The sequence below is a fragment of the Vulpes lagopus genome, chromosome 21, assembly GCF_018345385.1.
Source record: "Vulpes lagopus strain Blue_001 chromosome 21, ASM1834538v1, whole genome shotgun sequence".
Taxonomy (NCBI): Eukaryota; Metazoa; Chordata; class Mammalia; order Carnivora; family Canidae; genus Vulpes; species Vulpes lagopus.
Window position 1 is genome coordinate 42,992,694 of NC_054844.1, and position 19,238 is coordinate 43,011,931.

Genomic DNA, 19,238 nt, shown 5'->3' on the forward strand with positions numbered 1-19,238 from the left:
GATCTCAGGAACCGGGCCATGTCTCCGGTTGCCAGGCCTGCGCAGCGGCTCTCCCGGGCACCCCTGCTTCTATTCTCTCTGCCACATCTCGTCGTCTTCCAGGACCTGCCTCAGGTCTCGCCTCCTTTGTGACATGCCACCTGCCACGAGTGGGCCTCCTCAGAAAGCCAAGAGTGTTCCCTTTACCTACTCGGTTGTCTTTCCCGTTCTTGCCACGGATCTCTCCGGCCTCAGTCTGACGTCCCCTGGAGATCCAGGTCCTTCCAGGGGCCGAGCGCCGTCCCGCTTTGTTTCCCTCGGCAGCTGCTCAGGGCCTTGCTCTGGTGGGGCCTCAGCACTTGCCCGTGCATGAAGGCACCTCCCCAGGGGCAGCTCCTGGGCCCGGCACACGGTGCCAGGACGGTCAGTATTTGTGGACTAGGTGAAGACGCTCTCCGGCTATTGGCCCTTCCTTGCTGCGTCCAGTCTACTCAGCTCCGGCGATGCTTCCTGACGGTCGACTGTGTGTCAGTTGCCACGAAGGCTGCACAAGTAGTTAAGACCTGCTTTCTGCGCCAAGGGGCCTATGCCAAGGCCAGTGACCCTACTCTGAGACAGAATATAGGAAACGCCGCAGCAGGGAAGGCGTGAAGAGATCACTCTGCAAGGACTCGCCCTGGGAAGATGAGCCAAGCCTCCCTTGGCAGCCTTATGGAGGGGAATGTGCAGCCTGCCTGGAAGGACGGGCCCGTCGACCTTGTGGGACACGGGACCCTTGGCACCAGGATGTGCCAGCTCAAGCCCCCGCTTGCCTGTGTGGGATAATGATGGCAGGTGGACTCACAGGTGGGAGGGGAATTAGGGGCCGAAGAGCCGTGTCTAGGCCTGTGGGACGGAAAAGGCAGGGGGCAGGTTTATAGTGACGCGGGGTCTCCTCCACATGCTGATTATAGGAGACAAGTTTCGGCTTTGCTTCTCCGTCTGCCTAGCGGGAGATTCCCACGCTCGTAAATGGCCTTAAGAACTTTCTCCTGCCTTTTATGTTGTTGGGAGGCCTGCTTTCTGCCCCATAAAAGGCAGAGGCGCTGACAGGTCTCCAGCAGGAGGCCTGCGTCTTCGGCCCGTCCACCTTCCCTGGCCGCCCTGGCAGCGGAGGCATGACGACCCGCTCCTACCGCGTGGGCTCTGGCTATGGGGTCAGGAACTTCAGCGCCTGCTCTGCGGGGCTGCCCAAGCCCGCGGCCCGCAGCTGCTCGGGGGCCGTGGCGGCGTCCCGCGGGGGCTACAGGCGCCTCGGGGGCTTCGGCAGCCGGAGCCTGTGCGCCGTGGGGTCCCCGCGGACGGCGGTGAGCTGCGGGTGGCCCGTGCGCGGCAGGAGCAGCTTCGGCTACCGGGTCGGGGGCCTCTGCGGGCCCAGCCCGCCCTGCATCACCAGCGTGTCGGTCAACGAGAGCCTCCTGACGCCCCTCAACCTGGAGATCGACCCCAACGCGCAGTGCGTCAAGCACCAGGAGAAGGAGCAGATCAAGTGCCTCAACAACAAGTTCGCCGCCTTCATCGACAAGGTGGGTCTGCGGGTCGCTCCCTGGGGCTGAGGCACAGGAGTGGGCAGGGGACTCGAACCCGATGACGAGCTGGGTTCATGTTCCCCGAGCGCCCGGCCCGCCACCCGTCAGATGCGGCCTTGAGAACGTAACTGAATGGAGCTCTCGGTTTCCCAGTGTTAGGAGCAGAGTCAAAGGCCATCAGCAGTGGGTGTGACAGCACCGGGCAGAACGGGAAGTTGATTTGTGCTGCTTCCCTGCCCAGCGGGAGCTGAGTGTGTCTGTGACCCCATCTCCGGGATCTCAGCCAGCACGCGGGGACGGGGACGGGGACGGGGTGGGGGTGCCGGGCGCGCGGCCAGGCCCGTGTCTGACCCCACTGCTGGAGGAGATGCCCCCATCCCCGGGGCGGAGAGGGGAGCCAGGATGATGAGGGGCCGGAAGCTCCAGTCCTGCTCCTTCCAATGGGGACACGGTCCATCCGCAGGCCGTGAGTTCTCAGTCCCCACACCCTTCCTCACCCAACACTGACACAGATTAAAGACAGTGACTTGAGAAACTTCAGGGGAAGCCCCAAGAGGGGTTGTTGAACTGACCTTTCCTGTTGCTGCAGTCTCTGAGCCCACCTTCGGGTTGGATGCAGAGCTCTGGCTTCCTCTGACTCAGTGGTACCCCATGCGAGAGCCTCTCCGGGGGAGGACAGCCACTGAAGTCCAGGGGAGGAAAGACTCTAGGGCTGAATGGTGTGCGCATCTACACCCAGGGACTTTCTAAGTGGCCACACGCGAGAGTGATGGTGCGTGGGAGCTTTGCTCTCAGATAAGTGCCACCATCAGAGATAAGGATCTTGCAAGCGAAGGTGCCATACGTGGATTCTTAACATGAAGCTGGCTCTTCCTTACCCTCAGTGCATCATGCGGGGTGCTCCTTTCATAAGGATACGCACTAAGGGCGCTGGTTGAGGTGGGGGGTGATGGGGGTTGAAATCCAGCCCACGCTCTGCTCACCGGGTCGTGTGCCCCGGCAGGAGGCTGCGTCTGCTTGGAGTGGCCCCTTTTCCCCGCATGGCTTTCTGGGCAGCACCCAGCTATGCAGACTCTGTTGTGAGCAGTCAGTTCTGGTCGGAAGAGAGAGCCTCGGGCTGCTGCCCCAGGCTGGCTTTCCCTCCCCGGGGAGGCCGGCAGCCCCCACCTCCTCAGCATGTGCGAAGTGTATTGCCCGGGTGAGTTGAAGCCTGCAGAGCCGGCAAGCCAGAGAGTGGACCTGCAATGGCAACCCAGGGCAGATGCCTTTAGTTAATTGGGGTTTGGTTTCTTTTCCCACACAATGGGCAATGGAGGGCTGCTTTATACCAGGCTTGTGCTCCCAGAAGGTTAGGGCTTGGGAGGAGACACGTAGCGTAGAGCTGGCAAGGGCATGGGGCTTGGCAGGACATGAATAAAGCCGGGCTGAGATGCACACCTGCCTGCAGGGGCAGCTGCTGTGACTTACCTCCAGACCCAGGCCCAGCATTGCCTGAGCCTCTGGTTTGTCAAGGTCACAGAGGTCCAGATTCTTGTCTGAAATGACTCGATTATTAAATGTTGGCAATGAGTTAGATTTCAATAAAGCAGCTTGTAGGCCAAGTGAAACACGCCTGCGGGGCAGAAAGAGCCAGGGGCCTGCCAGTGTGCGATTGTTGATGTACAGCCGCTGAGGCTCAGAGACAACGAGGCGCACGGGCCTGGTTAGTGGCGGAGTCAGCCCGTGGGAGGTCTCCTAACTCCTGGTCCGGGGCCTCCCAGCGGGGCTCTCATGCCCCAGGGCCAGAGTGAGGGAGAGCCCTGGTGGGTGCATTTTAAAATCACTGCCATAAAGATGTCCACAAATGTAGTGGCTTAAAACAACACGAACTTATTATCTTGTGAGGCCGAAATCTAGGTGTTGGGAGGGCCGCGTTTCTCTCCGGAGGCCCTAGAGGAGACCTGTGTCTAGGGACATGCAGGCTTTGGGCAGCGTTGAGTTCCATGTGACCGCGGGACTGAGGTCCTTGTTTCCTTGCTCGCTTGCTGCTGGAGCCTGTTCTGTTCCTGGAGGCCCCTGGCATTCCTGACCCAGGCCCTTTCTCCCTCCGCCTCCAAAGCTGGTGATGGTGGTGGAGGCCATTTCAGGTTCTAAGTCTCTCCTCCATCTCTCCCTTCTGTGCATCTCTCCACTCCTCTGCCTTCTGCTTCCACTTTAAGAGGCCCATTTGGGGCCACCTGGATAATTCCAGATCTCCTGATCTTCAGCGCTGTAAACTAAATTCCACCTGCAGGGTTCCTTTTGCCGTAAAATAGAACACATTCCCAGGTTCCAGGGATTGGGATGTGGACATCTTTGAGGGGCCACTTCTGGCTCCCCACCCCATGTACGATCTAGGGTGTTTTTTGCAGGATCAGAAGTTATTTCATCCTGCACAGAAGAAACACATCACAGATAGTGTGCTCTACTGGGAGATGGGGAGAGGGTGAGGGAACACGACTGGGGGAACATTTTCAGGCTTTGCCAAATGATTTGGCCTTTGGGGGGAGGTCACAGGTAGCTGCTGCAGGTCAGGGGCCATCCCCCAGGACAGAGAGGGCTCTGGGATCCTGGGTATCTCTCTGGGCTCCCCTGAGTCTTTTTCCTCCACCCCGGGTGGCAGGTGCGCTTCCTGGAGCAGCAGAACAAGCTGCTGGAGACCAAGTGGCAGTTCTACCAGAACCGCAAGTGCTGCGAGAGCAACCTGGAGCCCCTGTTCCAGGGCTACCTCGAGACCCTGAGGCGGGAGGCCGAGTGCATGGAGGCCGACGGCGGGAGGCTGGCCTCCGAGCTCAACCACGTCCAGGAGGTGCTGGAGGGCTACAGGAAGAAGTGAGTGCGGCCTGGCTGGGGTAGTTACGGGTATGGGGCAGCTCTTGGCTGGGTCCACCCGACTCTCCCAGAGGTGGAGATGGCGGCAGGGCAGGGTCATTGCCGGCTAGCACTCAGATGTTCCGTTTCATCAGCCTGCTCCATCTGGTCTTGGCACTCAGCTTTTGGGGCCCCATCCTGAGGAATGAAGGGACACCTGGGGAGAAGAGCTACTCCCAGTCTGGGAGGGCACGGAGCGGCCCAGAGACCGAGAGGGAGGAACGACAATCTGGGAGGACCGAGATCACTGGGCTGGAGGAGCAAACTTGGGGGCAGTCTGTGCTAGGATGGGCACAGAGGAAAGGTCCCTGGGGAGATATCTGGAAGGTGATCTGGCCCATGCCATTCAAGGTATCTGATGAGCTTGGATAATTCTCTAATCTTTCTTCTGCTCTGTAGATAAATCGCCAGGCTCTGGTTCTGCAAGGCTCATCGATTCAAAGGCCCATGTGAATCTTTCATTTTAACCTGACTGTTTGGCTTGGCCATCACCTAGTTTAAACTCACCGGGTCACCCCTAATTTGCTCCTCCTTACCTGCTAGATATGGACAGAGAGAAGGGTGATTCGCCCATAGTCGGTCCTGGTCATACTAACTGGAAGTAACTGGAATTCTGATCTTGGGAGATCAGGTTTTACCATCCAGATGGGCCCGGCGATCAGCTTACAACTTTCCTCGGGGGGATGCAAACGCAGACGCAATTCTGTTTGGAGGTGGCAAGGTCCGTCTCCCAGCCCAGGACGTGTGAGGGCTGGTAATTACACAGCGCAGAATTTATAGCAGCCCAGATTACTCTGTCATTAAAAAGCTATGGAAAGCGAGTGGTGGGAACTCTGCTCCTCCCCGTCGGCCGGGCAGGGCTGCGGCAGGAATGGCCTGGGCAGGAGCAAGCCAATGTGCCGCGTGGTGGAGCAGGGCTGTGGAAGTGCCCCTCCAGCAGGCTGGGCACAGTGGGGAGCTTCCAGGATTTCAAGTCCTTGATGGGGGGGTGGGGAGGGAAGAGAACATCACGGGGATGGCTTCGTGGAGCTTTATGTCTTGTACAGTTTTCGGGTTGAAAGACCCCTTGGAGTATCTGTCTTCTACTCATCCCACGAATATGTCCAGAGAAACTTCCTGCACACCAGCCAATTTAGCCCAAGATGCAGAGAGACTAAATGACTTGCCCGAGTTTTGCAGCAATTTCAGTCCAAGGTTGGACCCGAAACCAGGGCCTTGAGCTCCATGTCCAGTGTCCTTTTGGTGGCTTCTTTGTGACTGAAAAATAGAAGTCCAGAGAGGCCAAGTCTCTTCTCCCAAGGCACACAACAAGTCTTGAATACCTAGGGCTCCTGGCCGGCCCAAAGCCCTCCTCCCCAGGGGCCTCTCCACCTGTGCTCTCTGTCCTCAGGTATGAAGAGGAGGTGGCCCTCAGGACCACCGCCGAGAACGAGTTTGTGGTGCTGAAGAAGGTGAGTGACTCTTTCCACGTGGGGAGGAATGAAATCTTGGATGCTGGGCCTCTGAGACTCGCCATGATTGTACCAGTCTAGTCATGGTGGCCCGGCACTTGAGTCCCCTGACAAATGGAGGCCAGGCGGTTGGCAGTGTCCCTACGAGAGTGAAATCGATTTAAAAGTGACCATGGTGGCTCACCGGGGAGTCTACAGAAAGCAGACAGCAGCACGCGGAGAGCCAGCTACTTGGGTGGCACCTGACCTGGGTGCCAAGGACAACTTGCTGGGGCGGCGCACTCGTGGCTCAGTGGCCACCACACGGTTATGCTCCATGGGCCAGGCTGGCTTCGTGGTAGCAGTCTGACATTTTGGCCTGTGATATTAGGCTACCTGCTTCGGAAAGATCTCCGATTCTGCAGGAATCAGAAAAAAGTCTGTAGGGGTCACACTTCTCTCCACTCCCTATTCCTTGGTGATCCCACGGATGTTTCTGTGGTAGGAGAACAGTGGGCCAGAACATGGTCTCAGGGTCCCCTAGAGAGAGCAGAGGTCCAGGGGCACCGGGTGACCCCGTGTTCCATCCTTTCCCATGTGTGTCCACCAGGACATAGACTCTGCCTACCTGCGCAAGGCTGACCTGGAGGCCAATGTGGAGGTGCTGAGGGAGGAGACGGCCTTCCTGCAGGCCCTCTACGAGGAGGTGAGTTTCTCCCCAGCTCCAGAAGAGAAAGTGAGGGAGGGGAAGGTGGATGGCTTCTTGGGTTGTGGCTTGTCTTGGCCCCTTGGCTCTAGAGAGCGTTGTCCATCCCTAACTCTTCTAGGGCCTAAACACCCTCTCCTTCTGTGACCAGAGGAGATTTTTCTCTTGCTCAGGCCTCTTTGCAAGATGGAAGAGGGTGATGCCCTTCCTTTAAAATGATTTGAAAGATGATGATTCATTGCCTGGCTACACAATGCAACACGAAGTGGAGATTTGACAATATAGGTATAGGTAGAGATAATAATAGCTTATTAATTCGGGTGATGTGAAAACTTAATTAGAAAACCCAGAAATCTCGATCTGTCCATTATCTGGTTGATCAGATTTATACGGATAGCTACAGCTGATTGGGATAGTTGGGATCCCCTCTGTCTCTATCCCTAGAAATCTGCCTCTGTTGATCCAGGCTTTAATGGAATTCCACCTAACTGTTTGCCTTGAGGCCATGGTCCAAATTTCATCCCTTTTCTCATAAAATTCCCCTCTGAAATTGTCTTATTTATTTCCTGAAGCTTCAGATAGGTTTTTAACCTACAGTGATGGGAATCAGAGGGGGATTTGGGGCTGAGGGCACTGGTTGCTGTCTCCTACAGGAGATCTACCTTCTTCACTCGCAAATCTCTGACACCTCGGTGGTGGTCAAGATGGACAACAGCCGGGAGCTCAACATGGACTCGGTCGTGGCCGAGATCAAGGCTCAGTATGACGACGTCGCCAGCCGCAGCCGGGCCGAGGCTGAGTCCTGGTACCAAACCAAGGTGAACTGGAGGGCCGGCTGCCCGTCAGGCAGGGAGGATAGGCAGAACCCGGAGCTTCCCTGGGAAGCACAGCCATGCACTCATGGGGCTACAGCAGAGGCCCAAGCAGAGCGGGGGGCGGAGGCGGGAACAGCGGGCTGGGTCCCCGTAGTGACAGCCTAGCACCCCTCCAGCAGTGTCTCAACCACTGGCTGTTTCTCAACCTTGGTCTCCCAACCCGCAGTGCGAGGAGATGAAAGCCACAGTGAGCCAGCAGGGTGAGAACCTCCGCAGAACCAAGGAGGAACTGCACGAGCTGAACCGCCTGATCCAGAGGCTGACAGCGGAGGTGGAGAACGCCAAGCAGCAGGTCAGGGGGCGCCGAGAGCTCACCCGCTCTGTGTCCCTGCTGCTTCTGCTCTGCTCCCTGCTTTCCTCCTACCTGGAGGGGCTGCTGCGACCTTTGGAGAGGCTTCTGTTTTAACCACCTGCATGGGAAGGACCTGCAAACGCTGTTTGCACAGAACATTTCAGGGGGAGGATTGATGTGCCTGCCTTCTCTGAATTCTGTTCTTATTTCCCTTCTTTTTTTTTTTTAATTTTTATTTATTTATGATAGTCACACACAGAGAGAGAGAGAGGCAGAGACACAGGCAGAGGGAGAAGCAGGCTCCATGCACCGGGAGCCCGACGTGGGATTCGATCCCGGGTCTCCAGGATCACGCCCTGGGCCAAAGGCAGGCGCCAAACCGCTGTGCCACCCAGGGATCCCTCTTACTTCCCTTCTTATCCCGCATCTGTTTCTCTCCTTTAAACATGCCTCAGGCAACGTGGTCTAGTGCAGGTTGTGTCCCGCTCTCTCTCCCCTACCCTCTGGATGGACGTGAGGTGCACAGATCTGAACTGATCTCACGCCACTGTTCAAAGCGCTCACCACCACCGTCTGCACACCTCTGCAGGAGAACGTGGTCTCTCCTTCATCTTCATTCCGTTCCCCTCCGTCCCCAGGCTCATTTGCATGCAGCTAATAGATGTCCCTCTGTCACACATATATTTATATACATACATATGCATGCCCTAAAATAAATTTATATAAACTTCTTAGTGTTTTAGATTTGCATAATGACATTACACCATAAATCTCATCTGATTCTTCCCATAGCCAGTTTAAAGTCTTTGAAGTCCACGACTATTGCCATAAATGATCTGTTTCATCTTTTCTGTGGTATTGAATGCTGAATATTCCTAAACCGGAGTTTCCTGTCCATTCCCCCATGGATGGCTGCTCCATTCACCTCCAAGTCTTTGGTATGGCAACCAGTTGTATCATGAACTTTTTAAATATATTTTTATACATGTATACCTGTTTCCATGTACATCTCCATGAGAGATGTTTTATTTTATTTTTATTTTTTAAAAGATTTTCTTTATTTATTCATAGAGACACACACAGAGAGAGGCCGAGACACAGGCAGAGGGAGAAGCAGGCTCCATGCAGGGAGCCCGATGTGGGACTCGATCCCGGGACCCCAGGATCAGGCCCTGGGCTGAAGGCAGGCACCAAACCACTGAGGGGTTATTATGCCCCCAGGCAGGCATCCCCATAAGAGATGGTTTAAAGGCATAAAGCAGGAAATGGAAATGTTGAATTGCAGGATATTCACTGAATTACTTCCCCTAAGAACCCTCAGAGCTCTGTGTCGGCACACACTCCCTCCACAGGCAGGTGGGGGCTTCTGCTCCAATCCCTGTGGATCTAAGAGGTGTAATGAATTGTTTTTAAAACATTTCTCTGGTTAACTAGTGATGTCAAATGTCTCCTCATATGCTTACTTACACATTTGCATTTCCCATTCTAAGAACTGCCTATTCCTATCATCTGCCCATTTTTCTGTTGTGATTCCTATCTTTCTTCTTGATGATTTACAGCAGTTCCTTGTCCATTCTGTCTAGATCACAACCTTTGTCAGTTCTACGTGTTGCAGTTCATCTCCTCTCAGGCTGTCACTTGTCTGTTTGCTTTGCTCTGGTGTCCTTTATTGAACAGAAATCTTTAGCCCGGATGTGGCCAAATCCATCAGTTCTTCCCTTAGTGGTTTACACTTGTGAAGGTTTGAGGTCCTCGAGATATCCTCTTGCATTCTTTTTTTTTTTTTTAAAGATTTTATTTATTATTCATGAGAAACACACACACACACACACACACACACACACACACACACACACACACACACATAGAGAGGCAGAGACACAGGCAGAGGGAGAAGCAGGCTCCATGCAGGGAGCCCGATCAGGGACTCGATCTCAGGACCCTGGGATCACGCCCTGAACCAAGGCAGACGCTCAACCACTGAGCCAGCCAGGCGCCCCTTCATTGTACGTCTATACCGTATTTTCTTTGTGTGTTCATCTGTAGATAGACACTTCGGGTTGCTCCCATGTGTTGGCTGTGGTGAATCGTGCTGCAATGAACATGGGAGCGCTAATATCTCTTCGAGATCCTGATTTTACTTCTTTGGGATAAGTGCCGAGAAGTGGAATTGCTGGATCCCAATGGGGTAGTTCTATTTTTAACTCTTTGAGGACCCTCCACACGGTTTTCCAAAGCGGCTGCACCATTTTGCATTCCCAGCAACAGTTTGCAAGGGGTTCAGTTTCTCCATATCCTCGCCAACGCTTACCTTGTTTCTTTGATAATAGCCAACCAGGCAGGGGTGAGGTGATTCTCATTGTGGCTATGATTAGCATTTCCTTGAAGATGAGTGACGTTGAGCAACCTTCCCATGTACCTGTGGTCCGTTTATATGTCTTCTTGAGAGAAATGTCTCTTTGGGTTCCTTCTGCTTTAAGTGGGGGCAGAAGGGAGGAGCTGTAGTTCGTGTGTTGGGTGTTTGTGTGGGGACTTCTTTCAATACGCTGATCTCAGTGGGTCAGAGAATGGGACCCCAGACAGGGGCCTATGAAAACCTGGGGGTGGCACTAATGACTCAGGGTAGCTAGCGTAGGGCAAGTCACAGCCTCTCTGAGTCTCAATTTCTCCATCTGCATAAGGGGAATAGCCATGCCTGTTCCGACAAGCTCGCAGAGTAACTGGCGGTGGGTAAGGTAACATCTGGGAAAGTGCCTTGTAAACTCACAACAGTAAACAAACATAAGATAATATCATTACTTGTTATTAGCCCTGTTCCAGTGCTAATATTTCCTCCCTCTAACGGCTCACCGGAGACCTGAGTTTTACAACCACCGTCGTGCAAAAATGGAGGAAGAAAGCTCCAAAAGGTCATTGTTTTCCTACCTACTTAATTTGCAAGCTGACCATTTTGGATGGAGGTGCAATAGGTTGACCGAGGCCATGGGGGACCCACCAGTGTTCCCACAGCCTGCACCCACTCAAGCTCCTTCCCTCCTCTCCTTCCCCAGCGCTGCAAGCTGGAGGGCGCCGTGGCGGAGGCGGAGCAGCAGGGCGAGGCAGCCCTCCGGGACGCCAAGTGCAAGCTGGCGGGGCTGGAGGAGGCCCTGCAGAAGGCCAAGCAGGACATGGCCTGCCTGCTCAAGGAGTACCAGGAGGTGATGAACTCCAAGCTGGGCCTGGACGTGGAGATCGCCACCTACCGAAAGCTGCTGGAGGGCGAGGAGAGCCGGTGAGCACGGGCGGGACTCAGGGTCTCTTCTCATCCCCACTTAGGGCTTGAAGAGCGCCTTGCTGGACTCTAATTCTCCAGGCAGAGAGCACTCACACCGGGAAGGACCCCAGAAAGACTCCAGAAATCACGGGAATCCAACCATTTCCCCATTTACAGATGGGGAAACTGAGGCCTTGAGGAACTTGTTCAAGGTCACAGCTAGGTCGTGGCTATGCTTACATGACACCTGTCTCCTGGTTAGCATTCCAGTGATCTTTCCCCTCCTCCACTGCCCCTCTGGCTGTGCCTAAAGCTCATTCCAACACAGCTGCTTTGCCCTGTTGGCAGAAAGGATGTTTCTGCAGTCACATCTCAGTGGGTTGCAAAGGCTGGAATCGTCCAGAAGCTTTATTAAAGGCCATTTGGTTTGGGATGCAGAGACAGGGAACCCTAGAGTCCCGTGTTCAGGACCAGCAAATGGAAACGAGCAGCACAGCATCCTTGCTTGGCAGGGAAAGACAGAGCTGGGCATAAATCTGGCCTCCAGGTGAGGGGGTTAGTGTCCCAGGGAGGCTGTTGGAGGCTTCTCAGAGGAGGAGAGCTGAGTGGGTGGGAAAGGAAAGGGCACATCAGGCTTTGCCGACGGTTTGAGCAAGAATTGGGGCCCGTGAAGTCAGCAAGGGAAGGAGCGATGCGGATTTACACCTGGGGCAGTGATGGGCCCTTAGCCCAGAGGTGCGTACATCATTACTGCCTCCTAGCTGGGTCCCGTCACAGGGGAGCAGGCTAGACTGGGGGTGGAACGTAAAGGTTAAGATCACAGGCTGCGAGCCAAACCGCCCGGCCTCAAATCCCAGCTCTGCCACTTTCCAGCTCTGAGCCCCTGCGCCTCCGCCTCCTCACCTGTAAAACAGATCATCATAAAACCCGCCACTGTAGGCTGTTGCACGGATTAAATGAGTTACTGTGCATAGTAGAGCATAAGTAGGAGCAGGTTATGATCAGAATAAGACTCTCTATCCGGGGTGGCCAGGCCGGGCGGTGCCATGGACAGGCTCCTTACTAACCAGGTTAGCTTTAGAAATCTGACGTGTGTGGCGCCCAAGGCAGCTAGCCGTGCCGCTGGATTTGGGCCACGCTTGACCAAAGCAGGTAAACTCTCCTGTCCACGTCCTCAGGCCGCCAGAACTACCTCCTCCTTTGTACCCGTAAGTCCCCAATCCACTCACCTGCCTTCAGTGAAGCATTAGGCATTTGCACCGTGAAGCTTACTGTTGTTGCCATAATCATCATCATTCGTGTATTAATACCTCAATCATATAATCAATGGGATTTTTTTTTTTTAATCAATGGGATTTTAAAGGATGGTTTAGTGTATGGTGTTTTGCATATGGTGGCCATTGACCTTTTAACAGACTTTCTCTTCGTGGCATTTACAAGTTTAATTGGGTGACACAAGGAACTCTCGTGGCAGAAAATAAGAAAAGCGGCCGTAATCCCTCAACTCGTAGCAGCTAGCTGCTGCTGGCACTGTGGCTCCACGGGCACCATGACTAGAATCTTCTGGAAAGGCACAGTTCTAAGGCTGTGGTAGGGTCAGATTCACGTGACAGGAGAGTGAGCCCGAAGCATAGATCCTCGCGGAAAAGCTGTAGCGTGTGCAAGTGCTCTGTGTCGGGCAGAAGGAATCAGACTAGAGCCTTCCTGGAGCGAAGGGCTGGAAGCCGGCGTTACCAAAGAGGCCACGTAGAACCGAAAGTGCGGGTGGGTGTGCGGGAGGAGCCCACCGCAGGGGTATACGTGTCCCATCCTTCACGAGATGGTTACCACGTCCACAGCAAACGCGGTGGGTTTCCTGTGGGCCAGGCTCCGCTTGCACGCACTTTGCAATGTAGCGCTTGCAACAATCCTGGAAGGTTGGGTATCATCACCCCCGTTGCAGAAATGAGGAGACCGAGGTCACCCAGCTAGTAAGTGGCTCAGCCAGCTTTGCTCCCAGGAGGCCTGGCTCCAGAGTCCAGGCTCTTAACCACTATACCCTCCTGCTTCTCCCTCTGGGTTTATCAAATCGGGTGCCTCTCCGGGAGAGCGTGTGAGCTCACGGGGTAAAGCCCGGTTGACTAGAATGAGAGGCAAGCCTTTCCCTCCCCAGAGGCGTCCCGCGGGCAGCGGCTGCTCCCTCTCATCACCTGTTTGGCTGTGCTGGAATGTCCAGCCAGGGGGCAAGGAGGGTAACCCCCACGGTAACCCACGCCCCCTTTCAGTACACCAGCCTTCCATGGCCGAGAAGCAAACAAGGCATAAAGTGGCCTTTGGGGTCCTGCAACCTAACACTCCCCTGTCCTTTTGGGATCCCTGGGAGCAGGGGCAACACCGATGCTCTCTGCAGAGAGTGGGCAACAGGCCCCCAGCCCCTCAGCTCTGCTTCCCTCCCTCCGGATGGGGCCCAACAGGCCCGATGGAGCGGAAGCAGAGGAACACGGTCCTAAATGTTCACTCCTCTCTCCCCTGCAGCTTGTGTGAAGGCGTGGGCTCCGTCAATATCTGTAAGTCGGGTGTCCGTCATGGGCATCATCCTTTTGGGTCTTAATGTTGGGTTACAGCTGATTGGTGACAGAACCTCTGTCTGTGGGGCACTGGGTGGGGGAGAAGCGGGCTGAGGTCTCCGGGATCTGGACAAAAGGAGGGTCTAAAATATTTGCCCCCTACGCAGATCCACCTGGACCCCAAGCTAGTGATCGTGGCAGGTTCTGTCCCCCTAATTGGTTCTGCAAAAATAGCCCGAGTCTTTCAGTCACACGTGGAATACTCCTCAAGTGGCACAATGTTTTAATGAGAGACACCAGATGTTTATTCTGATCACCTGGGGGGCCATTGCGGGCAACGGTTGAATCTTTAATAATCCAATGTACACGCAGGCCCCAGGCCCGGTGTCTATCTGTTCTTCTCATCTTTGCAGCAGTCGTATTTCTCGATTTTTCCTCCACTTTGACCATCAGTCTTTGGTCAAAGGTTGTATAAATACATCTCGACATTAGTCTCTGGTTCAAGGAGAGTTAGGTGTTGACGGCAGTGGGTTCGGATGAATGTCTGTTGTAAAGATTCATGTTGCTGCCCCCCCCCAACCCCGCATGGGAAGAGAGTAAATCATTGGTTCCAAAAAAGTCTGGGTCATGTCATGTCAAGGATGGAAGAGAATTCTGACGCGGCGTCTCCCTCCACAGGTGTGAGCCGTTCCCAGGGCGGCGTGGTCTGCGGGGACCTCAGTGCCACTGTCCCTCGTGGCCTGGGGGGCGTGGCCACCAGCAGCGGCATCCTGTGTGCCCCCTCCGTAGCGGGGGCCTGCTCCAGTGCCCGATCGGTGCGCTTTGCGTAGCGGGAGGGTGGGGGTGGGTGCAGGGGGAGGTCATCGCTCTCTCAGACCTCAGTGTCCGTGCGGCACTTTCCCCTGGCTGGGAACCCAGATGAACGCTCCAGTTTCCTCCCTGCAGCAGTTATGACTCACCTTCAAGTGCGAACCCTGGGGCTGGCATTACTGCCACCTGCACCCGTCTCCCTTCCCAGTGGCCCAGCTTTCTGAGATAAGCTGCTCGGCCCCTTTCCTTCCCAACCAACTTCGACTTGGCAGGCATTTACGAGGTACTGACCGTGTGCCAGGCCTCTGCGAAGGGGGCAGGGTAGGGGAACGGCTGTGGGTGGGTGCATGTCACCTGGGCGCTGAGGGGGCTGCGGGGAAAGTGGGCTGGGGGTCCGGGAAGCCCCTCACTGATCTGAGACATTGTGTGTCCCCAAGAGTGTCCCCCAGCTATGCACACGTCAGGGTGGAAAGGCTTGACTGAAGCTAACGGCTGAGATATTTATGGTTGGTGCTTTGGATTTTTTTTTTTGGGGGGGGGATGCAATTCCTGTTGTGGCTTCTTCTCTCTTTGCATGTGTGTGATTAAATACTGATGCTAAAACATTTTCTCCTAGTAAATGACTTAATGCCTGCTTCCTTTGCGGTTTTCCCAGCCCTATCCTCCTCCTCCCCAGAGCCCTGACCATCTCAGCGCTCCTGCCAGGTGTGGTCCACGGACACCACCTACATCAGGGTCCCCGGGGGTGGCGGGTGGAGGGGGCTTCTTATATAGGCAGATGCTGGGCTCCATCCAGAACCACTGAATCAGAAGTTCCAGGGATGAACCCGGGAATCTGAATTTTATTTTGGAGATTTATTTACTCCTGAGACACACACACACAGAGGCAGAGACCCAGGCAGAGGGAGAAGCAGGCTCCCTGCAGGGAGCCCGACACTGGACTCGATCCCGGGACCCTGGGGTCATGCCCTGGGCCAAAAGCAGGTGCTCAACTGCTGAGCCGCCCGGGCGTCCCAGGAATCTGACCTCAACATGCTCCCAAGTGATTCCAAAAGAACTAAAGCCGAGAACCGTTGGATTCTGTGGGCAGGGGGTAGTGGGAGGGTCAGGTAATTCTGACGGTGGAGCTGACTTCCTCTGTGACTCTCACAGGATCAGGTTCACCTCCTCGCATTTCTCCTTTGACTTTGCCCGAGCCAATCTGGGTGTCCCACACCTGGGTGGGGTGGAGGTGAAGGTGGAAGGGGGGAGGACACAGGAGCCTGTATCCACAAGCACCTGCTAAGTGTCTGGCACATCATATCTGAATTTCATTCATGGCTCAGAGCAGCAGCAGCAGCAGCAGCAGCAGCATTTTATCTTCATTTTATAGATTAGGAAGTCCAGACCCAAAGAGGTTAAGTGACTTCTCTGACATCACGCAGCTAGTCCAGCCTCTGTCTGAGGCCAACTGTTCCTTGGGATGGGACATCCTGGCTCGTCAGAATGCTCCTGGAGGAGGCCGCTTGCTGGTCAGACCCTTCGGGAGTAAAACACGCAAGATGGCACAAAGGAACTTCCTGGAACTCTCGGAGAAACAGCTCCCACGGTCTCTGCTCTCCAAGAATCTTGGACAGAACTTCTTATGGGGCGGGTAGTACAGGCAAGTTATGTGGGAACCCAGAAGTAAAACCCAGACTTCTGGTGGGAGGACATTTTCCCTGGCGGCCTGGACGTTCCTGAACTGACGGTCCCAGAGAAGTCCCACCTGGGGAAGTCTGTTTGGAGCCCCGAGGGGTGTCCTCCTGCTGAAGTGCAGAGAGAGCTTTCTGATGGATAGGTTTGTTTCTTTTTTTTTTTAATTTTTATTTACTTATGATAATCACAGAGAGAGAGAGAGAGAGAGAGAGAGAGGCAGAGACACAGGCAGAGGGAGAAGCAGGCTCCATACACCGGGAGCCCGATGTGGGATTCGATCCCGGGTCTCCAGGATCGCGCCCTGGGCCAAAGGCAGGCGCCAAACCGCTGCGCCACCCAGGGATCCCGATAGGTTTGTTTCATTTGAGTTATAGGAAGAGCTGCTCCGCTTCTTCCACTTTATTTTATTTGGGATTTAAGAAGAAAGATTCAAAACCAGCCCGACTGGGTAGAGAATATCTTGCCATAAGAATACATACTTGATCTCAAGACATAGAAAAAGCGATGGACAGTTGTCTGGGCAATGCAGTCCTTCTGAGGCTTTCAGAATGTGTCTTCAGGGGGCACATTGTTCCCTGGGGCCCTGGGAGGACCAAGATCTTTCTTTCTTTCTTTCTTTCTTTCTTTTTTTTTTTTTTTTAAAGATTTTATTTATTTATTCATGAGAGACAGAGAGAGAGAGAGGCAGAGACACAGGCAGAGGGAGAAGCAGGCATCATACAGAGACCCTGACGTGGGACTCGATCCCAGGACTCCAGGATCACGCCCTGAGCCAGAGGCAGACGCTCAACCGCTGAGCCACCCAGCAGCCCCAAGATCTTTCTTAGAATATTACTGTCCTAGTCTCTGCCTCCTGGCCTTAGAGGGTCCCATAGGGACTGCATGCTGGGCACACCATGGTCTAGATCCCACCAAGTTTGGGTGGAGGCAAAAACAGCGTCAAAGGGCCACCGGATCTGCTCTGAGGACGAAGGGGAGTCTCATGGGGCCCCTGCTGCCCTGGGACAGAACAGGGAATGGAATGGGGAGGGGGCCCTCTGCCTTTCCTTTCTCATGGGGGTGGGAGGGTGTATATACACGTTTTTGTGTCTCTGATGTTTTCCTTATTTTTAATGCAAAAGCTCATTCTCGGGGCACCTCGGGGCACCTGGGTGTCTTAGTTGGGTAAGCATCTCACTTTTGATTTTGGCTCAGGTCATGATCTCGGCGTCATGAGATTGAGCCCTGTGTTGGGTTCTGTGCTGAGCGTGGAGCCTGCCTGGGATTCTCTCTTTCCCTCTCCCTCTGCCCCCACCATTTGCTCTTTCTCTCTCTCTCTCCAAAAACAAAATCAAAAACAAAAACAAAAGCAAAAGCTCATCTTCTGAGGGCTGCCTCCACCCTACTCATTCCCTGGCTATCCATCTCTGCCCTATAGCACCAAGAGAATAGGAGTGGGCGCTTTGGAGAACTCTCCATTTTTAAGCAAAGCGGAAGTGGGCAGGGATTTCCAAGGGGGCACACAGGGGGTCTGGTAAGGGTCACAGATGGGGCAGGAGAGTGGTGTGAGGCAGTTCGGAACTCAGCCATTCCCCAGCGCAAGTCCCCCCGCCCAAAGCAAAAGCAGAACCAAGCTCGTGTGTCCTCACTGCTCTGATTTTCAATGAACAAACCACTCCATACAGTCTCTTCTTAATATCCCCGTTCCCAGAGAGCAGCGGTGGCTTGCGTATGTGGACGGGGGGTGATTCCCGGATAACCATTTCCAGGGCCACGTCCATTCCAAGGAGCCATATGCTTTGTCATTTCCTTGACCGTGTGGTTAATTTCCATTTCTCACTATGCTTGGTTCGAGTGACCGATGGCACCAGTCTGTGTTTCCCGGGATCCCAAAGATTGAAGCAGGGAAGTTGGAGATGCTGGGCTGGTTGAAGGAGCCGACCAGGGGGTGGGTGTCTGTGAGGATGGTCCAAGGGGAGGGTACCTGAGACTTGGTGGAGGAAGCTGGTGGCCTTAGAGAGGAAAGAGAAATACCAAGGCCTAAGCTGACTTGATTGTTTTGAAAGGACTATGAGCCATACTTCCCTCATCCCTTGGAGATCCTTGTATTTTGGGGAACATTGAATATTTGAATAAGGCTAGAACACAAGCAGCAAGTCTGATTTTCTCTGAAGAAGGTCTTATTGGGTTTGTGGAGTTTCAAGGGAAAGGGAGCCCAGCAAAGCACTCGGGGTTCACCCACATGGGCCAACTTTATTGTTTGGGCCACTTTGCTCTAGAATTTACCTGATCTCTTGATTTCAGACCACGTCACTTCTCCTTAAAATTTTTTTCTAATAAGACTTAATCCTTAGTTGCCCTTGGATTAATCATTTGCTTTGTGTATATCAGGAGAGGGCCGTGGGAGCCCCAGAAGCCTTTGAACTGGAAAAGCTTGCCCCACATTTTTGCTGTTGGCCTGGAAGGAGGGCTGGGGAGGGCAGGCTTCTTCCTTATAAGGCAATGGCACCTCTGCCCGGCTTAGTAGGTTGACTGGTCTTTGCACACAAAGCATGAAAACTCATTAAAAAGCTTATTATTATCTCCCGGTTTGTGGCCTTTTGACTTTTTAATGCACACTGTCCTATTTCGGGGGTACCAGAGTTGGCATCCTAGGAATGCTTGGCCCAGATCCATGGGAACATCCAAGTGCGTTCCCCCAGCACAGACTCACCCCAGCAGCCCAGATCCGCAGGAGGTAGCAGGGCTGGGGAAGGCTCAGCTCACGGACCCCCAGGCTGATGCAAAAAGCTTGAAGGCCACTTCCTGCCTGACGTCTCACTGAGACACCTCAGGGTTCATGCTCAGATTTTGATTTTCAGCCCCTGACTTATAACCTTCCCTGTGGATGAGTGAGTGAGGACCAGAGGACCATGCCCTTGAGGACCAGAGAGATGGGCAAAAGGAGAGAGGCCAGCAGGGAGCTTAGAACAGGCCTGCCCAGTGGCAGCCGGCAAACCTCAAACAGCAGCACCAGAGCTCTCAGAAGAGCCCAGCAACCCCCTCAAAGGAGCTGCTGCCCTTTGGGGGCTGAAGCGAGGAATCATCAGAACGCAGAGTCGTAACTTCTCCTCCCAGGGAAAGGCTGCCCAGCAGGCTGGCAGGTGGACATCCACCCAGAATGGGGACAGCCCGTCTGTTCTCCAAATGGAGCAATGGAGGGGAGTCCAACAGGGCTGATGTCTTCTCATGCTC

The 19,238-nt window shown here is 54.4% G+C and overlaps 1 protein-coding gene across 1 annotated transcript; it reads left to right on the top strand.

The window, feature by feature from the left end:
* Positions 1-1,136: 1,136 nt before the first annotated feature.
* Positions 1,137-14,368, top strand: LOC121479814 (keratin, type II cuticular Hb5-like). Its single transcript, XM_041735612.1, has 9 exons — positions 1,137-1,544; positions 4,189-4,397; positions 5,827-5,887; positions 6,477-6,572; positions 7,226-7,390; positions 7,614-7,739; positions 10,790-11,010; positions 13,507-13,538; positions 14,217-14,368. Exons 1-9 carry the CDS (start codon positions 1,137-1,139, stop codon positions 14,366-14,368), a joined length of 1,470 nt encoding a protein of 489 aa, XP_041591546.1.
* Positions 14,369-19,238: the final 4,870 nt, after the last annotated feature.